Source organism: Aedes albopictus, chromosome 3 (genome assembly GCF_035046485.1).
Source record: "Aedes albopictus strain Foshan chromosome 3, AalbF5, whole genome shotgun sequence".
Taxonomy (NCBI): domain Eukaryota; kingdom Metazoa; phylum Arthropoda; class Insecta; order Diptera; family Culicidae; genus Aedes; species Aedes albopictus.
In genome coordinates, this window is record NC_085138.1 from 3,263,378 (window position 1) to 3,280,302 (window position 16,925).

At 36.7% G+C, this 16,925-nt stretch overlaps 1 protein-coding gene across 1 annotated transcript in view; it reads right to left on the reverse strand.

The window, feature by feature from the left end:
• Positions 1–2,890: 2,890 nt before the first annotated feature.
• Positions 2,891–16,925, reverse strand: part of LOC109414185 (glycoprotein 3-alpha-L-fucosyltransferase A) — a 29,505-nt gene continuing 15,470 nt past the window's right edge. The window contains exons 2-4 of the mRNA XM_019687967.3: positions 14,180–14,267; positions 13,340–13,917; positions 2,891–4,608 (exon numbers count right to left, since the gene is read on the reverse strand). Of these exons, the coding sequence (XP_019543512.1) occupies positions 3,909–4,608; positions 13,340–13,917; positions 14,180–14,267 (1,366 nt within the window). The 3' untranslated portion in view covers positions 2,891–3,908. The remainder of the gene's footprint in view (positions 4,609–13,339; positions 13,918–14,179; positions 14,268–16,925) is intronic.

Genomic DNA, 16,925 nt, shown 5'->3' on the forward strand with positions numbered 1-16,925 from the left:
GAACCAGAAACGAATTGGAAAAAAGTCGTTTCCCTCCTTTCTAATTTCCACTCACAGCACAGTGTATAGTAGCAACAACCAGCACACTCTAACATTCCTCCCTTCTCCCTGACTATAAGGACGTGGCCGGCGCCGTTATTGATCCAAAATATATGAGCTGCTAGAATTGCACTTTGAGAATAAGTGGAGTGTCCTAGCCATTATTCATTTGGATCTCAGTGCAATTGGTACCAGTTCAGATCAATCACGGAGTAGCATGTATAGTCAGATTTGATCGTTGATTGATCGTTGATCGATAAAAATAACTACAAATGCTCCATGAATTGGTCATGCTGTGATAAAGCTTCCATAAAAATAATCAAATCTAAAAGGAATTGAAATTGTTACTTGGGAAGCCTAGTTTTGGTGTCATGGTCAAAATGTCCTCGACACAGGTTCCTCCAGGGCACATTCCGGTGGCCACGGGTTGGCCAGGGAGGTCACTGGTCATTTTCATGGTTACTAAAATAATAGATATGGAAAATCATGAAGATAGAGGCGTCGCAAGCCTAGTTTTGGTGTCATGGTCAAAATGTCCGCGACACAGGTTCCTCCAGGGCACATTCCGGTGGCCACGGGTTAGCCATGGAGGTCACTGGTCATGTTCATGGTTACTAAGATGATGGTTATGAAAAATCATGACGATAGAGCCGTCGCAAGCCTAGTTTTGGTGTCATGGTCAAAATGTCCTCGAAACGGGTTCCTCCAGGGCACATTCCGGTGGCCACGGGTTGGTCAGGGAGGTCACTGGTCATTTTCATGGTTACTAAAATAATAGATATGGAAAATCATGAAGATAGAGGCGTCGCAAGCCTAGTTTTGGTGTCATGGTCAAAATGTCCTCGACACAGGTTCCTCCAGGCCACATTCCGGTGGCCACGGGTTAGCCAGGGAGGTCACTGGTCATGTTCATGGTTACTAAGATGATGGTTATGAAAAATCATGACGATAGAGCCGTCGCAAGCCTAGTTTTGGTGTCATGGTCAAAATGTCCTCGAAACAGGTTCCTCCAGGGCACATTCCGGTGGCCACGGTTTGGCCAGGGAGGTCACTGGTCATTTTCATGGTTACCAAAATAATGGATATGGAAAATCATGAAGATAGAGCCGTCGCATGCCTAGTTTTGGTGGCATAACTGAAATGTCCACAAAACAGGTTCCCGCGAGGGCCATTCCGACACCCGGGACAGGACCAGATCGTGTTGACCGGTTCCACATGTCCACTATCAGACGCGCATTATCCAGTTGGACATTTTTGCTGAAGACACCAACATTGTATCTAGTAAAGCATATAAACCATAATTGAAAGCGTATGCCGTGTACTGAGTAACACGACGCGACCGCTCGTGTAACGGTCTGGTTCACAAAAAAGTTACACCAGCGGTCGCGCCGGTGTACTGAGTACACATTCAAAATGTGAGGTTAAAATTATGTATTTTTTGAGTACTTTCCGTGCATTTTTTCATTTTTTTTCTGCCTTACTAACAAGAAGAAGAGTGGATCTTGGAATAGGACCAACACCCGGTTCAATTTGGTGCGAATTTCGATTATATTTTTGCATTTTTCTGAGATGCGTGTACTCAGTACACGCAAGCGACTGATGGTGGGTTAATACAAAAATCAAGTATTGGCATGATTTCTGCATTTTTCCTTCATAATATAGATTGAAACCTTTCTTTCGACGCATTGGTTGTTTTCATAGAATTATTGGTTATTTTTATAAAAATGATTTCCCTTAGACTGGCCAAAACCGGTGCCCGCACCCTATATGGTAAGTTTACGTGTAACGTACTTCATGAATGCTCCAGAACGCACCACAATTCATTCTATATATTCACACACACGTACAATAACAATAAAAATGCAAGTTTGACAGTTCATGGAAATATGTTGAAGATATGAATAAATCCCATATAAAAGTAACACAGATGGTTGAAAGTTTCTGTACAAAAACCATCTTACAGTCTCTTACAGTTTGATGGTTTTGGCTTTCTAAGAATTCACATGCGTAAAATGAAATTTGCATATAATTGCCTATAGCTAGGTTATATATGCTTGAAATATGGCCCAAAAAACTATAAAAACCGTTAAAACTATTTTATTTTTGAAATTAGCGGGATGTCGTGTTCGGCAAAGTTATGTATTTTACCATTATCTATAACTTTGTAGAACAACAGAAAAATGTAGAATCAATTCTTCGAAAGTTATTACGCAAAAACCCTTTTCAAGGGGCTGATGATAAAAAACGTAACGTATCTTGAAAAGTAACGAAGTTACAAACTTGGCGTTTTTGGCAAAGTTGCTCCAAATAACATTTTCTACAACTTTTGTGAGGACTTCAACCGTGTATCTTGAAAAATACAAAAATAAATTTTCTATCTCACTTTTAGGGGGATTGATCATTTTTTACAATAGTTCAAAAGAAGCTCCTTACTATAGCGAAAAACTTCCTCGAAGACGCTAAACGTCATAGTTAAAAAGTTATTAATTAAGCGCGCTAAAATGACGAAATCAGCCACTGTGCATCGGTAGAAATTCTACAAAGCACTGGAACATCTCAGATAAAAGTTCTGGGAGTAGTAATCTTGGAAGAAAATATTAAGGAAATTTGAGGAGGAAATTTGGAAACCTAGAGCTCTAAGAGAAATTCAGAGAGAAACTATGGGCGAAATCCCGCAAGGAACTCTAAAAAAAACTCGGGTGATATAAAAATTGGAGTGCGTTCACGAACTAGGTGTACATATTAGTTAGTTGAGGGATAATCTGAAGAAGAATGAAGTTATCTTACCTTGGGAGATAAGTAACGAATTTTCATTTCATTTCTTATTTCTACATTAAAAAAGATTGATAACTTATTGTTTTTCTTTTTGGTTTTATTTTCTTTTTTTAAATTAGCATCAATATCGTTAAGTAACATAAAGTTTATTCGAACAATGGTTACGTTTTTTTTGCGCTTTTGTGTAATTTCTTCACTGTTGCTCATGCATCATTTGCTTCTTTTTTCGTCGAATATGAAGATGAATGTCCCTTTATGACGACAATTGACTCTCAAACTTATGTGTGAAGTAATCGTTAATATATTAATATTATTACACATATTAATTTGAACTAATTTGAATCATATGTGAACTCCTAGCTAAAATAAGTATGCTTGCGCTTGCTTGCTACCTCCTTCTGTAACTTTATAGAACAGGAAAAAGTATCACCCGGCGTTTGTTTGTTGTATGAGAAAGTACGGGCCGTTCGATGCCAGTTGCGCTTGAATAATACTGACAATGAAATGGATTATGAATTGATGGTAGTAGTGATATATTGGGATAAGTAGTACAAACTACCGATGCAATTAGACTAAAGTAAGTAACAACAACTAACTCAATACAACTAAAATCACAAATGAGTAATTAGTAGTACAAGACTTAAAATTATCGGCTTTTCTGGCTCCCTAGACCGTTTGTAAACCAGTTTGGTATCAGTTTTTAGTTTGCAATAGTACTAGTAGTAGTCGAATTGTTTCCGCTAGGCTTAGAATTTGTGTCTTTTTATACGATTGTTCTGCTCCTTCTTATATTCCTATACTTCCTGTGAGATCCTCCGTCGTTAACAATTCAAATCTTGGTAAAGTTGGACTAGATCGATATTGTTCATTTAGTTTTTCAGTTCTTCATTATTCGAACAAACTAAACTTCTACAAAGTCATTCATAATTCCTAAACTATACAATTACTCTTTCTAATTCCTTCCGCTTGTCTCTTGGTATCTCGCTTGACGTTGATGGACTGTAGACCAAATCGTTGGATATTAAGCGACCTTGGCCATTGTTAAACAATTAAACTTAGAACGAATCACATCGATTGAGTTATTTTACTCAGTCCTACTCCTCGCTGATGGCATCCTTTCGGGCTCGATAGTTCCGCCAGGATCCGTTGGTACAAACACCTGGACCTCGCCACCAATCGTTGATGTCATCGTACCACTTGGGCTTTTGGAAGGACGCTTCGTCGTGCAACATGGCGCAAAGTCTGCACCAGAAGTACGTGTTGATGAACTCACCCGTTCCCTTCCACTTGAAGTAGGAGTTGTAGAGCTCTTCGTTTCTGTCCAGTATGTTGAGATACTCGGCCAGTTCCTTCGGTGAGGCAAACTCGTCCACGTGAATGTAGGATTTCTGCGGCGAACTGGCTTCGTAATCCTCCGGTCGAGCTCCCATCACGATTGGCAAGATGTTACGGTTTAAGGCATTCACAAAGAACTTCTCGGTGATGTAGTCTTTGCAGTTGGAGTTCTCGAACGCCAGATAGAACTTGTAGTCCCGGTCGAGGATTTCAAAGCACTTGTCCGCAGTAGTACGAGAACACTTGTACGTCCCGCAGGCACCGTAGATGTCCACCTGGATGTGCTTCTGGAGCTCGTGGGCGTACTGGAGCCGTCCGTTTCGGGCTCCACAGTTCGACACGAACCAGGCCACCTTGCGGGTTTTGTTCAGCGCGTAGTTGCGATCTTGCTCGACTTGTCGGATCCGGGGATCAAAGTACTCCCACTTCTCGTAGGGGGCAACCACGTCACTGTCTTTCCTGTTGATAGAAAAATACTATGTGTTTATATCTGTAATAATATAGTTATTTATGAAACGAGTTGCATAAAGTTGATTTTTTCAGCACGAGTCGTACATTCATCCATATATTCGCTTCAAAAAATTTCCATTACGAATTGGCCGAATTATGATAAATCACTTCAGAGGAAGTCTTTCATATTCTAACTCGTCAGAAATATTTGCTTCTTTTAGTCATAGGATTTTCTTTATAATTTTGATATTCACAGATTAGTTGACGTTGAAACTGCTTTTTTTATCAAAGATTTTTCTAAGCTGTTCTTTCGAGTTATACTGATGCGGGAACAGAGGTCACTTAATTTCATCATTCATTTTTCGGTCAAATGGCGTTCGGCCACAAGTAGTGTAGGTTTGTACCGCTAACTGCTCGGTCGTCTTTTGTTGCCATTCTGCGGTGTTAAATAAAAGTAAGTGAGCCCAGAATTTCGACTTTTTTAAGACAGTCTCCTTAGAAAACTTCCCAAATCAAATCATCATATTACAGATTATGTATTTCATAAAATCTTCCATTTGTTCCTCCAGAAGTGTCACATTCTTTTGTGAAATGTGGAATAAATTACTTTACCAATTCCTCCATGATTTTTCACAAATCATTTCAGGGATTGCAGAATTCCTTTGGATATTTATTAAGAAATTTCCCTAGGCATTCGTTTGAAAAATTGATTGGAGATTTATCTAGAAAATCTACCAAAAAATTCCTAAATTCCTCTAAAAAAACCTTCCTAGAATAAAATCGTTAGGAAAATTGTCCGAGGATTCGGCCAAAAAAATGCTTCACGGATTCTTTCAAAAAATCTTCCATGAATTCATTCGGAAATTTTCTTCAGGGATTTGTTTAGAAATTCCTCCTATTCTACAAATTCCACAAAGAATTCTTTCGAAGCATTTTGCAGGCTTTACTTCTGAAATTTCTTCATTTTTTCCAAATCCATAAATTTGAGCAAAAAATCCTCCAGGGATTCTTTGAAAAATTCATTCAGAGATTCCTTCCAAATGTTTTTAGACATTTATTGAGGAATTTCTTCAGAGATTCCTTCAATAAAACTTTCAGCGATGCCTTCAAAAACTATCCCAGAGTTTTTTTTTCAGAAAATGTTCCAAAAGTTCCTTCAAAAATTTATACTGTTGTTACTTTGGATATTTTTCCAAGGATTTTACAAGAAATTCACACCGCAGCTTCTGAATTCTACTAGAGATTCCTCCAGAAGTTTCACAAAGAGTCAAAAAAAGTTTTGTATGAGTTTTTGCAGAAAATCTTCCTGGGATTTCTTTAGAAATTCCTCTAGGGATTCTTTTTTTAAGAGATATATTAGGAATTTTTCTGCAAGGATTCCTATAGAAACTTCACAAACATTTCGAGGGATGCTTCTAGAAGATCTTCCATCGACTAATAGTTTCTTCATAAATGTCTCCAGATTTGGCCCAAGAGATTTTTTTACATATTTCTCGAAGGATCACTTTGGAAAAAACTTCCACAGATTCGATAACTCTTTTATGGACCCTTGCTGAAAGCCATCCTATGAATCAATTAAAAAATATCCCACGAGTTCCAAAAAAAATTCCCATGGATTCTTAAAGAAATTCTTTCAGGGACTCCTTTGGAGTTTAGTAGATTGACTTTTTCAAGAAATACAGTCAGAAATTCTTTCACAAAATCTTTTAGAGATGTTCTTCAGAAATTTCTCCAAGAACTTCCTATGAAAGCCTTGCACGGATAGCTTTCAAAAATTTTGCATGGGTTCCTTTAGAAAATATTTCAAGAATTTCTTTCAAAGAATTTTGCATAGACCGTTCCAGAAATTCATCAACGAATTTCTTCAGTTTTTTTTATAGAGATTCCTCCTGAAATTTTTCAAAGCATTCATCTAGAAAAACTTTCAAGAACTTTTTCAAAAATACCTCATGGATTTTTTTTTAGAAAATGATTCTCGGATATAATGAGAATCAGAAATTCAGAATTCCTTTGAAATTTTCTCAGAAGCTTCTAAAGAATTTTCTCAAGGATTGCTTTAGAAATTCTACAAGACATTATTAAGGAAATTCCTAAGATTTACTCACAATGCTTTTCATGACATTTCTCTTGCAGAAGTCTTAGTAAATGCTCCAAAGATTACTTCAGAAATTTTTCTACAGATTCTTTCAGAGATTCTTATGAGGGTTTTTATGGAAAAGCTGGAAGACATTTTCAGAAATCGTGCCGAATATTCCTCTATGTATTTTCCTCAGAGGTTCCTCCAAACGTACCTCTAGGAGTTTCTCTATGGTTTTCTCCAGGAATTCATTGAAAAAAAAAGAATTTTTTATTAGGGAATTCTTTAGGATTTTTTATTAGGTATTCCACCAAAGGTGTCCAGGCGTTTCTTCAGGTTTTCCTTTTGGAATTTCTTCAGAAAATCTAACTGTGGATTCTTAAAATATTCCTGTTTTTTTTTTTAGAAATTCTTTCAGGAATTCATTTAGAATTTTCTTCTGGTTTTTTTTAATTCCTTCTGAAATCTCTTTACGATATTCGGAAATATCTTTACGAGACTCCTTCAATATTCTTGGAATTACTTCAGAAATTTCAGCAGTTGTTCCATGGATTCTTTCAGAAGTTGTTCCAGCAATTTATTTAGGAATCGGTCGAGCATTTCCATCAGAGATTCCTCCAGGACTTCATTCATGGAAATATACCAGTGAAGGGGCACTTGAACCGGGGAACCTTGTCTAACTAGTTCTGGTTTTACCATGACACCACTAGACATAATTTTGCATACATCTTGGCAGTAATCTGCCTAAGCATTACAATGACCTTTTTACAAATTTCTATATCACAATGAAAAATTGTGTATTCTTCTATCACATTCTTGTAGAAAAAATCATGAAGGAACTGCTGGACATATTCCACAACCCTTTGAAGCCGTATTTTTTCCAAGCGTTATTATAGTGCTTTTTCTACGTATTTCCGTGGCTTTGGTGCTCAACAACATAGAATGGGTAGAATATGATGCAGAATATTTTTTCTGGATATCCTAGGTCATCCAAACTGTCCTTGAGTTTAGGTCGTGAAGCCTACGGGTGTAACGGTAACTTCTTTCATTCTATAAAGCTAAGATTTGTAATCTATCATGTCCAATGAGTCTTCTGAAAGATCAAAAGACAGTATCAGATCAGTCGGGATATCCTAGGTCTTCCAAACTGTTCTTGAGTTCAGATCCTGAAGTCTACGGATGTGAAGTTAACTTCTTTCATTATACAAAGCCAAGATTTATATTCTATCATGTCCTGTCCAGTAACTCTTCTTAAAAGTTCAAAAGACCAAGACTGAACAGTCGGGATATCCTGGCTCATTCAAACTGTTCTTGAGTTCACATTTTGAAGTCTACGGGTTTAACGATAACTTCTTTCATTATTCAAAGCTACGATTTATGTTTTATATTGAGCAATAAGCCTTCTGAAAGTCCAAAAGACAGTATCAGATCAATCGGGGTTTCCCAGGTAATCCAAACTGTTCTTCAGTTTAGATCCTAAAGTCTACGAGTGTAACAGTAACTTCTTTCATTATACAAAGCTACGATATGCATGTAATCTATCATGTCCAGTGAATCTTCTATATGTTCAAATGAACATCAACAGATCGGCTGGGGTCATCCGAACTATTATGTTGTTTAAAATCTAGCATCTACAGCAATTGAAGTTTCTTTTTTTTGCTATATAGAGTTATGTTGTATTATCTATTATATATACTGGAGCTCACAAAAAAAACAATCAGAGACTATGATATTGCTTCGGGATATTCAGAATCGTACACACTGTTCTGCAATATGGACAACATGCAACATGGAGTCTACAGCCGTAATAATATCTTTTTTGCTGTTTTGAGTTACACAACATTACCAACCGTAATGATTGTATCTATTTTATTTATTTTGCGTTTCCCCACAATCCTTGGTTCGTGGCTGCAGTCCTTATTCTCGGCTGCGTCCCACATTTGCCATCAGATTTGTGCTCAAGATGTGCCTTCGTCATATCTTCACTTTAGCTGGAAGTTTTTAGTTGTAGGAAAGTTTAGTAAGGGGTCTCCAGTTAGCCTAGTGGTTAAGGCTATGGATCGCCAATCCGGAGACGGTGGGTTCGATTCCCGTTCCGGTCGGGAAAATTTTCTCGACTCCCTGGGCATAGTGTGGCATTGTCCTTGCCTCACAATGTACAAATTCATGCAATGGCAGGCAAAGAAAGCCCTTCAATTAATATCTGTGGAAGTGCTCAAAGAACACTAAGTTGAAGCGTGGCAGGCCAAGTCCCAGTGGGGACGTAGTGCCATAAAGAAGAAGAAGAAGTTTAGTAATCCTCAAATATCTCAAAGGTGTTTTGGAATAGCTCTGAATTTCATAGAAGTTCACGGTTCCGGGTGGATTAGTCTAGGAAACGTAAATTTTTATAACAAACACAATGACTACAACGAATTCAAATTTAATAAAAATGAGTTTCATAAAAGTTTAAATGTCTCAAAGGTACAGCACAATGCCTACTAGTCTTCAAAGAATATAAGTAAATAAATATGGTTTTATTATGTATCATTTGGTGTAGATGGCTAGCATTGCAAGTGTAGATATAAAGTTGTGTTCTCCATGAAAGATCGGATGACCTAAATTATCACATGATGTGACTCTTGAAAGTTAAGGGGTTTATGGATCCTATTTGGTAGCGTAAAGTTAATACCTAAAACGAAATCATCTCATGTTACAGTGATTGTTTTTAACAACTAAGCTCCATAACAGTAAGGATGGCTCATAATATCCCAAAAATATATAACAACACTAATTATTCCTCGAACTACCTACTTTGGTAAACACAGTGGATGTAACACTACTTATCGTACTAGTAAATGCTATTATCACAAGTGTAGACCTGAAGCTACGGTCTCCGAAGTGGTTCGGTTGATCTGGAATATTTCTTAACTATCTTGGAGTGACGCATGGAATGCCAGGGGGATTACAGATTGCAGTTGGACGTGTAATGTTGCAGTTCATTATGATAATAACTACTGTTACAGTCAAGAGCTAAACTTCAGGACAGTTTGGACGACCCCTAATATCCCAAAGATTCATAATAATAAATAGTAGACTTGAGGTTGGTCCAGTAACCGTAGTTGATTATGCAACGTTACTCAATATAGCAGATATGGCTACTATTACGAGTGTAGACCTGAAGTTCTAAAGATTTCTAAAGATTTAAAGAGCTTCACGGATCCCAGCAGATTATGTAATGATGTTATGTACGGCGAAAACACATAAATTTATTCTGCTCATTTTCGCATAGTTGATGTACATAAGTGCCACTGTAGTTTTCTACACACTTTTGTCAGTGGACGCATAAATAACAACACAGAGATTCTCGTAATATTATGGGATACAAAAATAATAAGCGTGAAAGATTTACACATATATACAAGAGTAGAGCTTGTAGAGCTTGAATGATGAAGTTTGGATGACCTAGATCATCTAATGCACGTACGATGAATTTTCTAGAAGTGCTTTGAGGATTTTTCAGTACCGTAGACTATGTTCTTTGATCATTCATCGTGTATAAAATTTGGTTTAAAATGTTGGATTTGTGACACAAACTTCGGAGTACTTTGGAGGTCTTAGAATAGCTCTGGAATGAAAACTTCAATAGGCTATGATGGGTAGTAGTAATACAATGCATGTCAAGGAACCAGTCAAAACCATTAATGATAAGCAAAACAATGGAATTTAAACAAAAACATGTAAAATTTATAAAAAAAAAATGCAAAAAACACGTATTTTCGGCTACCATCAAAAGGGGGGAGGGCGCTAAGGGGTACCATGCATTTCTTAGCTCAACTATTCCCCTGAACTATAGAAAAGACTTCAGGGTAAAATGTTTTAAACCAAAGAAGATATTGAATTTCTACCAAAAGGAGATCGTCCCGGACTATCCCACAAAACAAGCAAATCATAACTAATTTTGTTGTTATAAGATCAAACTAAGGACAAAACATTTCTGAACTTCAAATGCTTTTTTTTTCAATCATTAGAACAATCTTTACAACTATGATGATCTTTTTTGAAATATCTTATTTTGTAATAACTTTGTTCTCAAAAACTCGATAATATTCTCCATTTCAAAATATTTTGCCCTTGGTTTGTTCATATAATAATAAAACTAGTTATTATTGAGTTATTATCCAGTACCAAATTAGTTATTATTTTTGTTCTTTTATTCCTAACAAACCAATAACAAAATTTGCCATTCAGCATTTCTTTTTTAAAGGCAAAATTTGATCTTCATTTAGTATTTTCTTTTGCCCGTGTATTTCAAATATAAAAGTAAATAACAAGGAATGAACTTACTGGATAATCCTATTCAGCTTGGTTTATTATTTAAAAAAACCTGTGTATGAACTAGTTTCAAATTATCAACTAAAACCAAACCCCACGTGGTTCCAAATACACTGAAGTTTTTTTTTACGCGGTTTTTTTTTACGCGGTTTTTTTTTACGCGGTTTTTTTTACGCGGTCCGTCCTAAAAAAAAACCGCGTTATTTCAAGACCCGTCGTAAAAAAAAACCGCGTTATTTCAAAAACCGTCGTAAAAAAAATCCGCGTTTTTTCAAAAACACGCGTAAAATAGTCAGCACCACATCTAACGTGACTTGACTTTTTTTACGACGTTTTTTGAAATAACGCGGTTTTTTTTTACGACGGGTCTTGAAATAACGCGGTTTTTTTTTACGACGGGTCTTGAAATAACGCGGTTTTTTTTTACGCGGTTTTTTTTTACGCGGGACCATTACCGTCGTAAAAAAAAACTTCAGTGTATGTACATATGAGCATAGTGTACATTAGACCTGTTCACTTTTTTGACCTACCCGTGTCACATCAAATTATCAATCCACATGCAAAAACAAGGCTTCAGTCCAATACTGAACAAAATTGATAAAGGTTTAGAGGTGTATCAAATCGATTTTTTGTTTTTTCGAGTATTTTCACGAAAATGTACTCCAATATCCAGAAAATTGCACCGAAATGTACCGAAAATACCGTTAAAATATAGTTAGAACAATACTCTACAACTTTTCCGAAGACATTACGGTGTTTAAATTGCGTATTTCAAAGTTATTCAACAATTTTCGTTAAAAAATCACGAAAAAATACAATATTTTTACGATGTTTCATGTAAAAGTCATGTAATTTTATATTGTTTTAGGTGACTAATTTAATGAGCTATTGCTCCTATGTGTTACGAACATTTCGTCCATACATCATTTTAGTATAGGAATTTGTTTTCATTGACTAATTATCAAAAGTTTGTCACGTTGATACTAAAAAATGTACAGAGTTGCCAGCACAAAATAAAACAAAGTTACCCATGATTAAAACGTCATAACACTTCTTTGTCTCATCTGCATTAGTTTCAAATTGGTGAGTGCATAGTAAGAATGAAGTTTCCCTTCATCGTGTAGTTGTGTTGATTTGTGGGTAGATAGCTACAAGTAAGCTCCACCCACAGTTGTCTGAAAATTGTTGCATCCAGAAGCAGTTCCATCATCGTATTGAATTGTTTTAGCTAAATTGATCGTTACCAAACAGATGCTCAACATTTCGCCCAGCTGATCTCGTCGACACGATTTATTGTCAACAAGTAAACCAAATATCTAGCTAGTCCTGGAATAGGCTTAATTGGCAGGTCCGATCATTATTATTTGGGATATTGCGTTGTAAGTCATGGCAGATTCATCATCCTAACTGCTACAAAGAAAGAGAAAAAATTTATGATGTATTTGAGCTTGAACTTGGGACCTTCTGATCCGCAGGCTCGAGCCTTATCATCTGCACCATTTCTGATACTTAAATCGAAAGACATTAGAATACGATTTCATGACGTCTTAATCATGGGCAACTTTGTTTTATTTTGTGCTGGCAACTCTATACGAAATTTAAGATTCAACGTGACAAACTTTTGATAATTAGTCAATGAAAACGAATTCCTACACAAAAACGATGTATGGACGAAATGTTCGTTATACAAAGGAGTAATAGCTAATTAAGTTAGTCACATAAAATAATGTAAAATTACATGACTTTTATATGTAAAATCGTAAAAATATCGTGTTTTTTAACTAAAATTGTTGAATAACTTCGAAATACGCAATTTAAACACCGTAGTGTCTTCGGCAAAGTTGTAGAGTATTGTTCTAACTATATCCTAACGGTATCTCCGGCACCTTTTCGGAGAAATTTTGTAAATTTCTGAGTAAATTTCTGTGAAAACGGCTAAAAAACACAAAATCAATTTGATACACCTTTAAATATTTATCAATTTGGCTCAATTTTTGTGGATTGATAATGTGGTAGTTTCGTGTACCACCTAGTAGGCCTTGCCATTGATGAAAATCATTATTACTTGATCTGTCAAGCTGGAGAGTACCACAGATAATATGATGTGTCACGGAGAATCAGAGAAAAAAAGTTTCAAAGTGAACAGGTCTAGTGTACATGTATTAATTTGTCTACCGGCAAATATGACCAAACACAATCACTCAACGTGTTACAATTATTACGCTGTGCCATTCTTCTCACTGGACCGTGTAACAACCTTCCTCCGCAGAACATCAATGTCACCAAACTGCGCGAGCGTGTTCACAGTCCCGCTACAACAATAATTACCCACAATCTAAAATCACCCACCTGTAAGTGGCGGTCCAGTTGAACACATCGGGGAATTTCACGTGCTGCGTGTGGTAGGGGCACTCCAAGAAATACATCATATAGATCTGGTGCGCCGATCGTGGCACAGCCGGCGGAATGTAGTGATCTTTGTACAGGATCAGATCCGCCGTGATGGCCTTCTCCCGGGCCGACGTGATACTGCAGGTGGACACCGGACATTTGGCGTTGTAGAACACCTCGCGGCCGGCCTTCACGTTCCACGGCCCCAGTCCGTTGTACAGGAGGATCGTTTTCAGTTTGCCTTTGCGTTTGATGGCCTCGTAATTCGGTGGAACGTACATCAGCTGGTTGGTTATCCGATCGCTGCGGGAAGTTTCCGACGGGAGCAACCGCGCGATGCGTTTGTTCGTCTTCCGGTTGCGACGCACCGGTTTCGGGTAACGAACCCCGTTGGAGAAGTACCACGGTCGTTGACTGTAGTTGATTTCATTGATCTCATGCGGCGACTGATCGTCCGGTTGGTTTTGATCGATCAAATTGTCCGCCTCGCGATCCGATTGGTCCAGTCGGTCGAGTACCTCGGTTGTTTTGGCGGTCTGTGGGGGAAGCAAATGTGGTGTTTTAGTATGAAAAGAAAACTAGTATTACAGCTGATTGTGCGATTTTTTTTGGTTCCTACAATAATCTTGAAAGCCCAAGTTTTGTATGGATTTGTAAGGTTCTCCGTAAGTGATCGAGACTTTTTCCAGACAAAATTTCCGAAACATTGCAAACTTTTCAAAAAATGATTTGGCATCGCTGATTAGGATCTTAAAACAGAATAGTAATTAAAATGAGAACAATTTGACCATTACTTACATCGTCCTTGACGTAACCATGATTGTTGTACTCCAGTTGGTACTCGTCGCGATTGTAGTTGGGATGTGTTGATTTACTATTCAGCTCCCTGTCGGTTTGTTTGCCATACACCCGGTGCCGAAGGGTCAATGGTTTCGTTGGTTTGAATTGCATCGAACCGCCGCCGCATGTGTGAATTCCAACGTGTCCAACGTGCGCGAGAACAAAACAGAGAATGAAAATTCGATTATTTTTCCGAGACGCTCTGTGGGGTGTCTTGGGGATATTTTCCCAAGGGGTGCGTGAACGTGCGATGAGGGAGTTTGGGGGAATCGATACTATTCTCACGCTGCCATCGTGACCAAAACTGAATTATTAATAATTGTGGAAGCGAATGAGTGAAATAGCTTCACCTCAGATTTATTAGCCATAACATGTAGTTTCCATTACCAATAAAACTTCTAGCCGCGATCCATTTCTTCTATTCCTCAATGGCGTAGAGTCCCCACTGGGACAAATCCTGTCTCTCACCTTAGTGTTCGGTGAGCACTTTCACTTTATATCTGAAAGATCTGTTCACTTTTCGTATGACATCAAATTTTCAACCTACATGCAAAAGCCAATCTTCAGTCCAAAAATAAGCAAATTGTATAATGATTTATACTGCCCCCTCTCGCATAACAGTTCCATTTATAAAAAGTAGGAATTGCGAAAACAGCGTTTGAAGTTTGACAATTCGTTTCCATGCAAAACTTTGGAAATTCATCATATTGAAAAAATAGTTCGATCATCTCGAAACTTTCACAGATTGCAATCGGATAAAAACTAACCATAGGGTGTTTGGTGAAAACCATTCCTGTACCATACAATATACCAGCTACAATAATGTGTATTGTAATGAAATAATTCGCCAAAAGTTTTGCACATTGTAGCTACTATACATTTACATTCGATTTCTATGTAACAATATATTATACTGTTTTTCTTACGTTTGAACCATTTACTTTTCCGAAACATTATTTTTCCGTGACTTTTTAATTATTTATTCAGTTTTAGATTTTTTCCGTGCTTTGTTTTGTTGATGTTTGTGACTTTTTTGATGCAAAGGAAAGGAAAGAAAAAAAAAGTGAATAAGTTCAGGCCTGGTAGCGAGCCACTTTTTAGTGATTTGGTCACTATTTTCGAGTCGATCACTAAAAAGTCACTATTTGCATGAAAAAGTCACTAAAGTCACTTTTTTCAGTATATTGGTCACTAAAGTCACTATTTTCGTTAATCTGACTAAATTGCAAAATATGTATTGTCAAAATTGATGCACAAATTTCCCTCAAAAACCTTATCTTTGAAAAAATTTCGGCTGCGCCGCTTATTACACTATTATTATTGATGTATTTATGTATTGACCTTCATCACGTTGGGAGCAGCTCGCTAACGTAGAAATCCAGCATAGAAAATCCAGAAAAGATGGGACTGATTTGCAATTCACGGCAGAGCTCTTGTTGAAAATCTTTATGTTTCTTCAAATATTTTTTCATGAATCTTTCGTTCATTCCTGAGCTTTTCTTGGAACCTAGTTTTACCAAAATGTCATCCAATATGTGATGGTGAGATTCAACCAGAATTCTGCCAAAGTTTCTTTCGTAATTTGTTCTACTTCTATAATGATTTTCATTAAACATAGATCAGTTTTTCAACTGCGTCTTCGAGAAATTGATTAATTTTTACTAGAAATCAAGTTTTTCTAAAACATTTCTGGGAGTTTTCCAGGAGTTCTGTTTGAATATATTCAGTATTCTTCACAATTAAATTTAACCCTTTACATATCTCTAAAGCACAGTCGGTTTTCGCCGAACTCGAGACAAACGGAATTAGATGAATATGATGTAATTGCTTTAAAAATATGATTGAACCTTAATTAGGTAAACACAAATGCTAACTGCTTGTTTCAATAAGGAAACCATTGATAAACAATCCAACAACTTTTCATTGAAAACTACTTTTTTCATAGCTTTTGGAAATTTAGCCATTTTCCGTTCAAAGGCACGAGAAGAAAACGTTAATCGCTTTTAAAACTTTTCCAGATATTTATTCTAATTGCATCACTTTTAATTTCATGTAAAAAAATATGAAAAATAACAACAGCTATTCAACTGAAGGTTATTGCTAGAAATCTTCTCTGTCATAATGAATGGGGAAGATAATTCTTCCTTGGCACGAAATCGCACATAAAACACTTACTAAAAAGTGTACAGGATTAAATTCCACTACGGGATATGGTGTATACTTGTTAATTGCATGCATCAATACGGCTGATTTATAAAATCAATAACAGAATATTGTGTGCAGAATCTGCAGATGATACCATAAAAACTTCAATGGAATCGGAAAAGCATGGACGCGAGAAAATTTGATTTTGGGAATCTTGTACAAACAAAGAATTAAGAAAAAATATATTTCTTAGAGATCTATCTCTAGGGACAGAAATACTAAACAGATTCCAATGAAACATTTTTGTAAGATTATGTATGTAGAAATATTTTTTTGAAAGTTTCATTTGATCTGGTCAAACTTTCAGAAAGTTGTGGTCGTATATTCGTCTCGGGAATCTATAATTTTTGAGTTGTTCTTTGAAGAAAATGAAATTTTCGTGCTGGTGGGCAATGGTAGAAGATTAATTGTAAGAACATGTGCGCTAGAATTCGCCCACAGTAATATAAAAATAACAACGGATTCATTTTCTTTGTTATTGAAAAAAATGTGCTGCGAC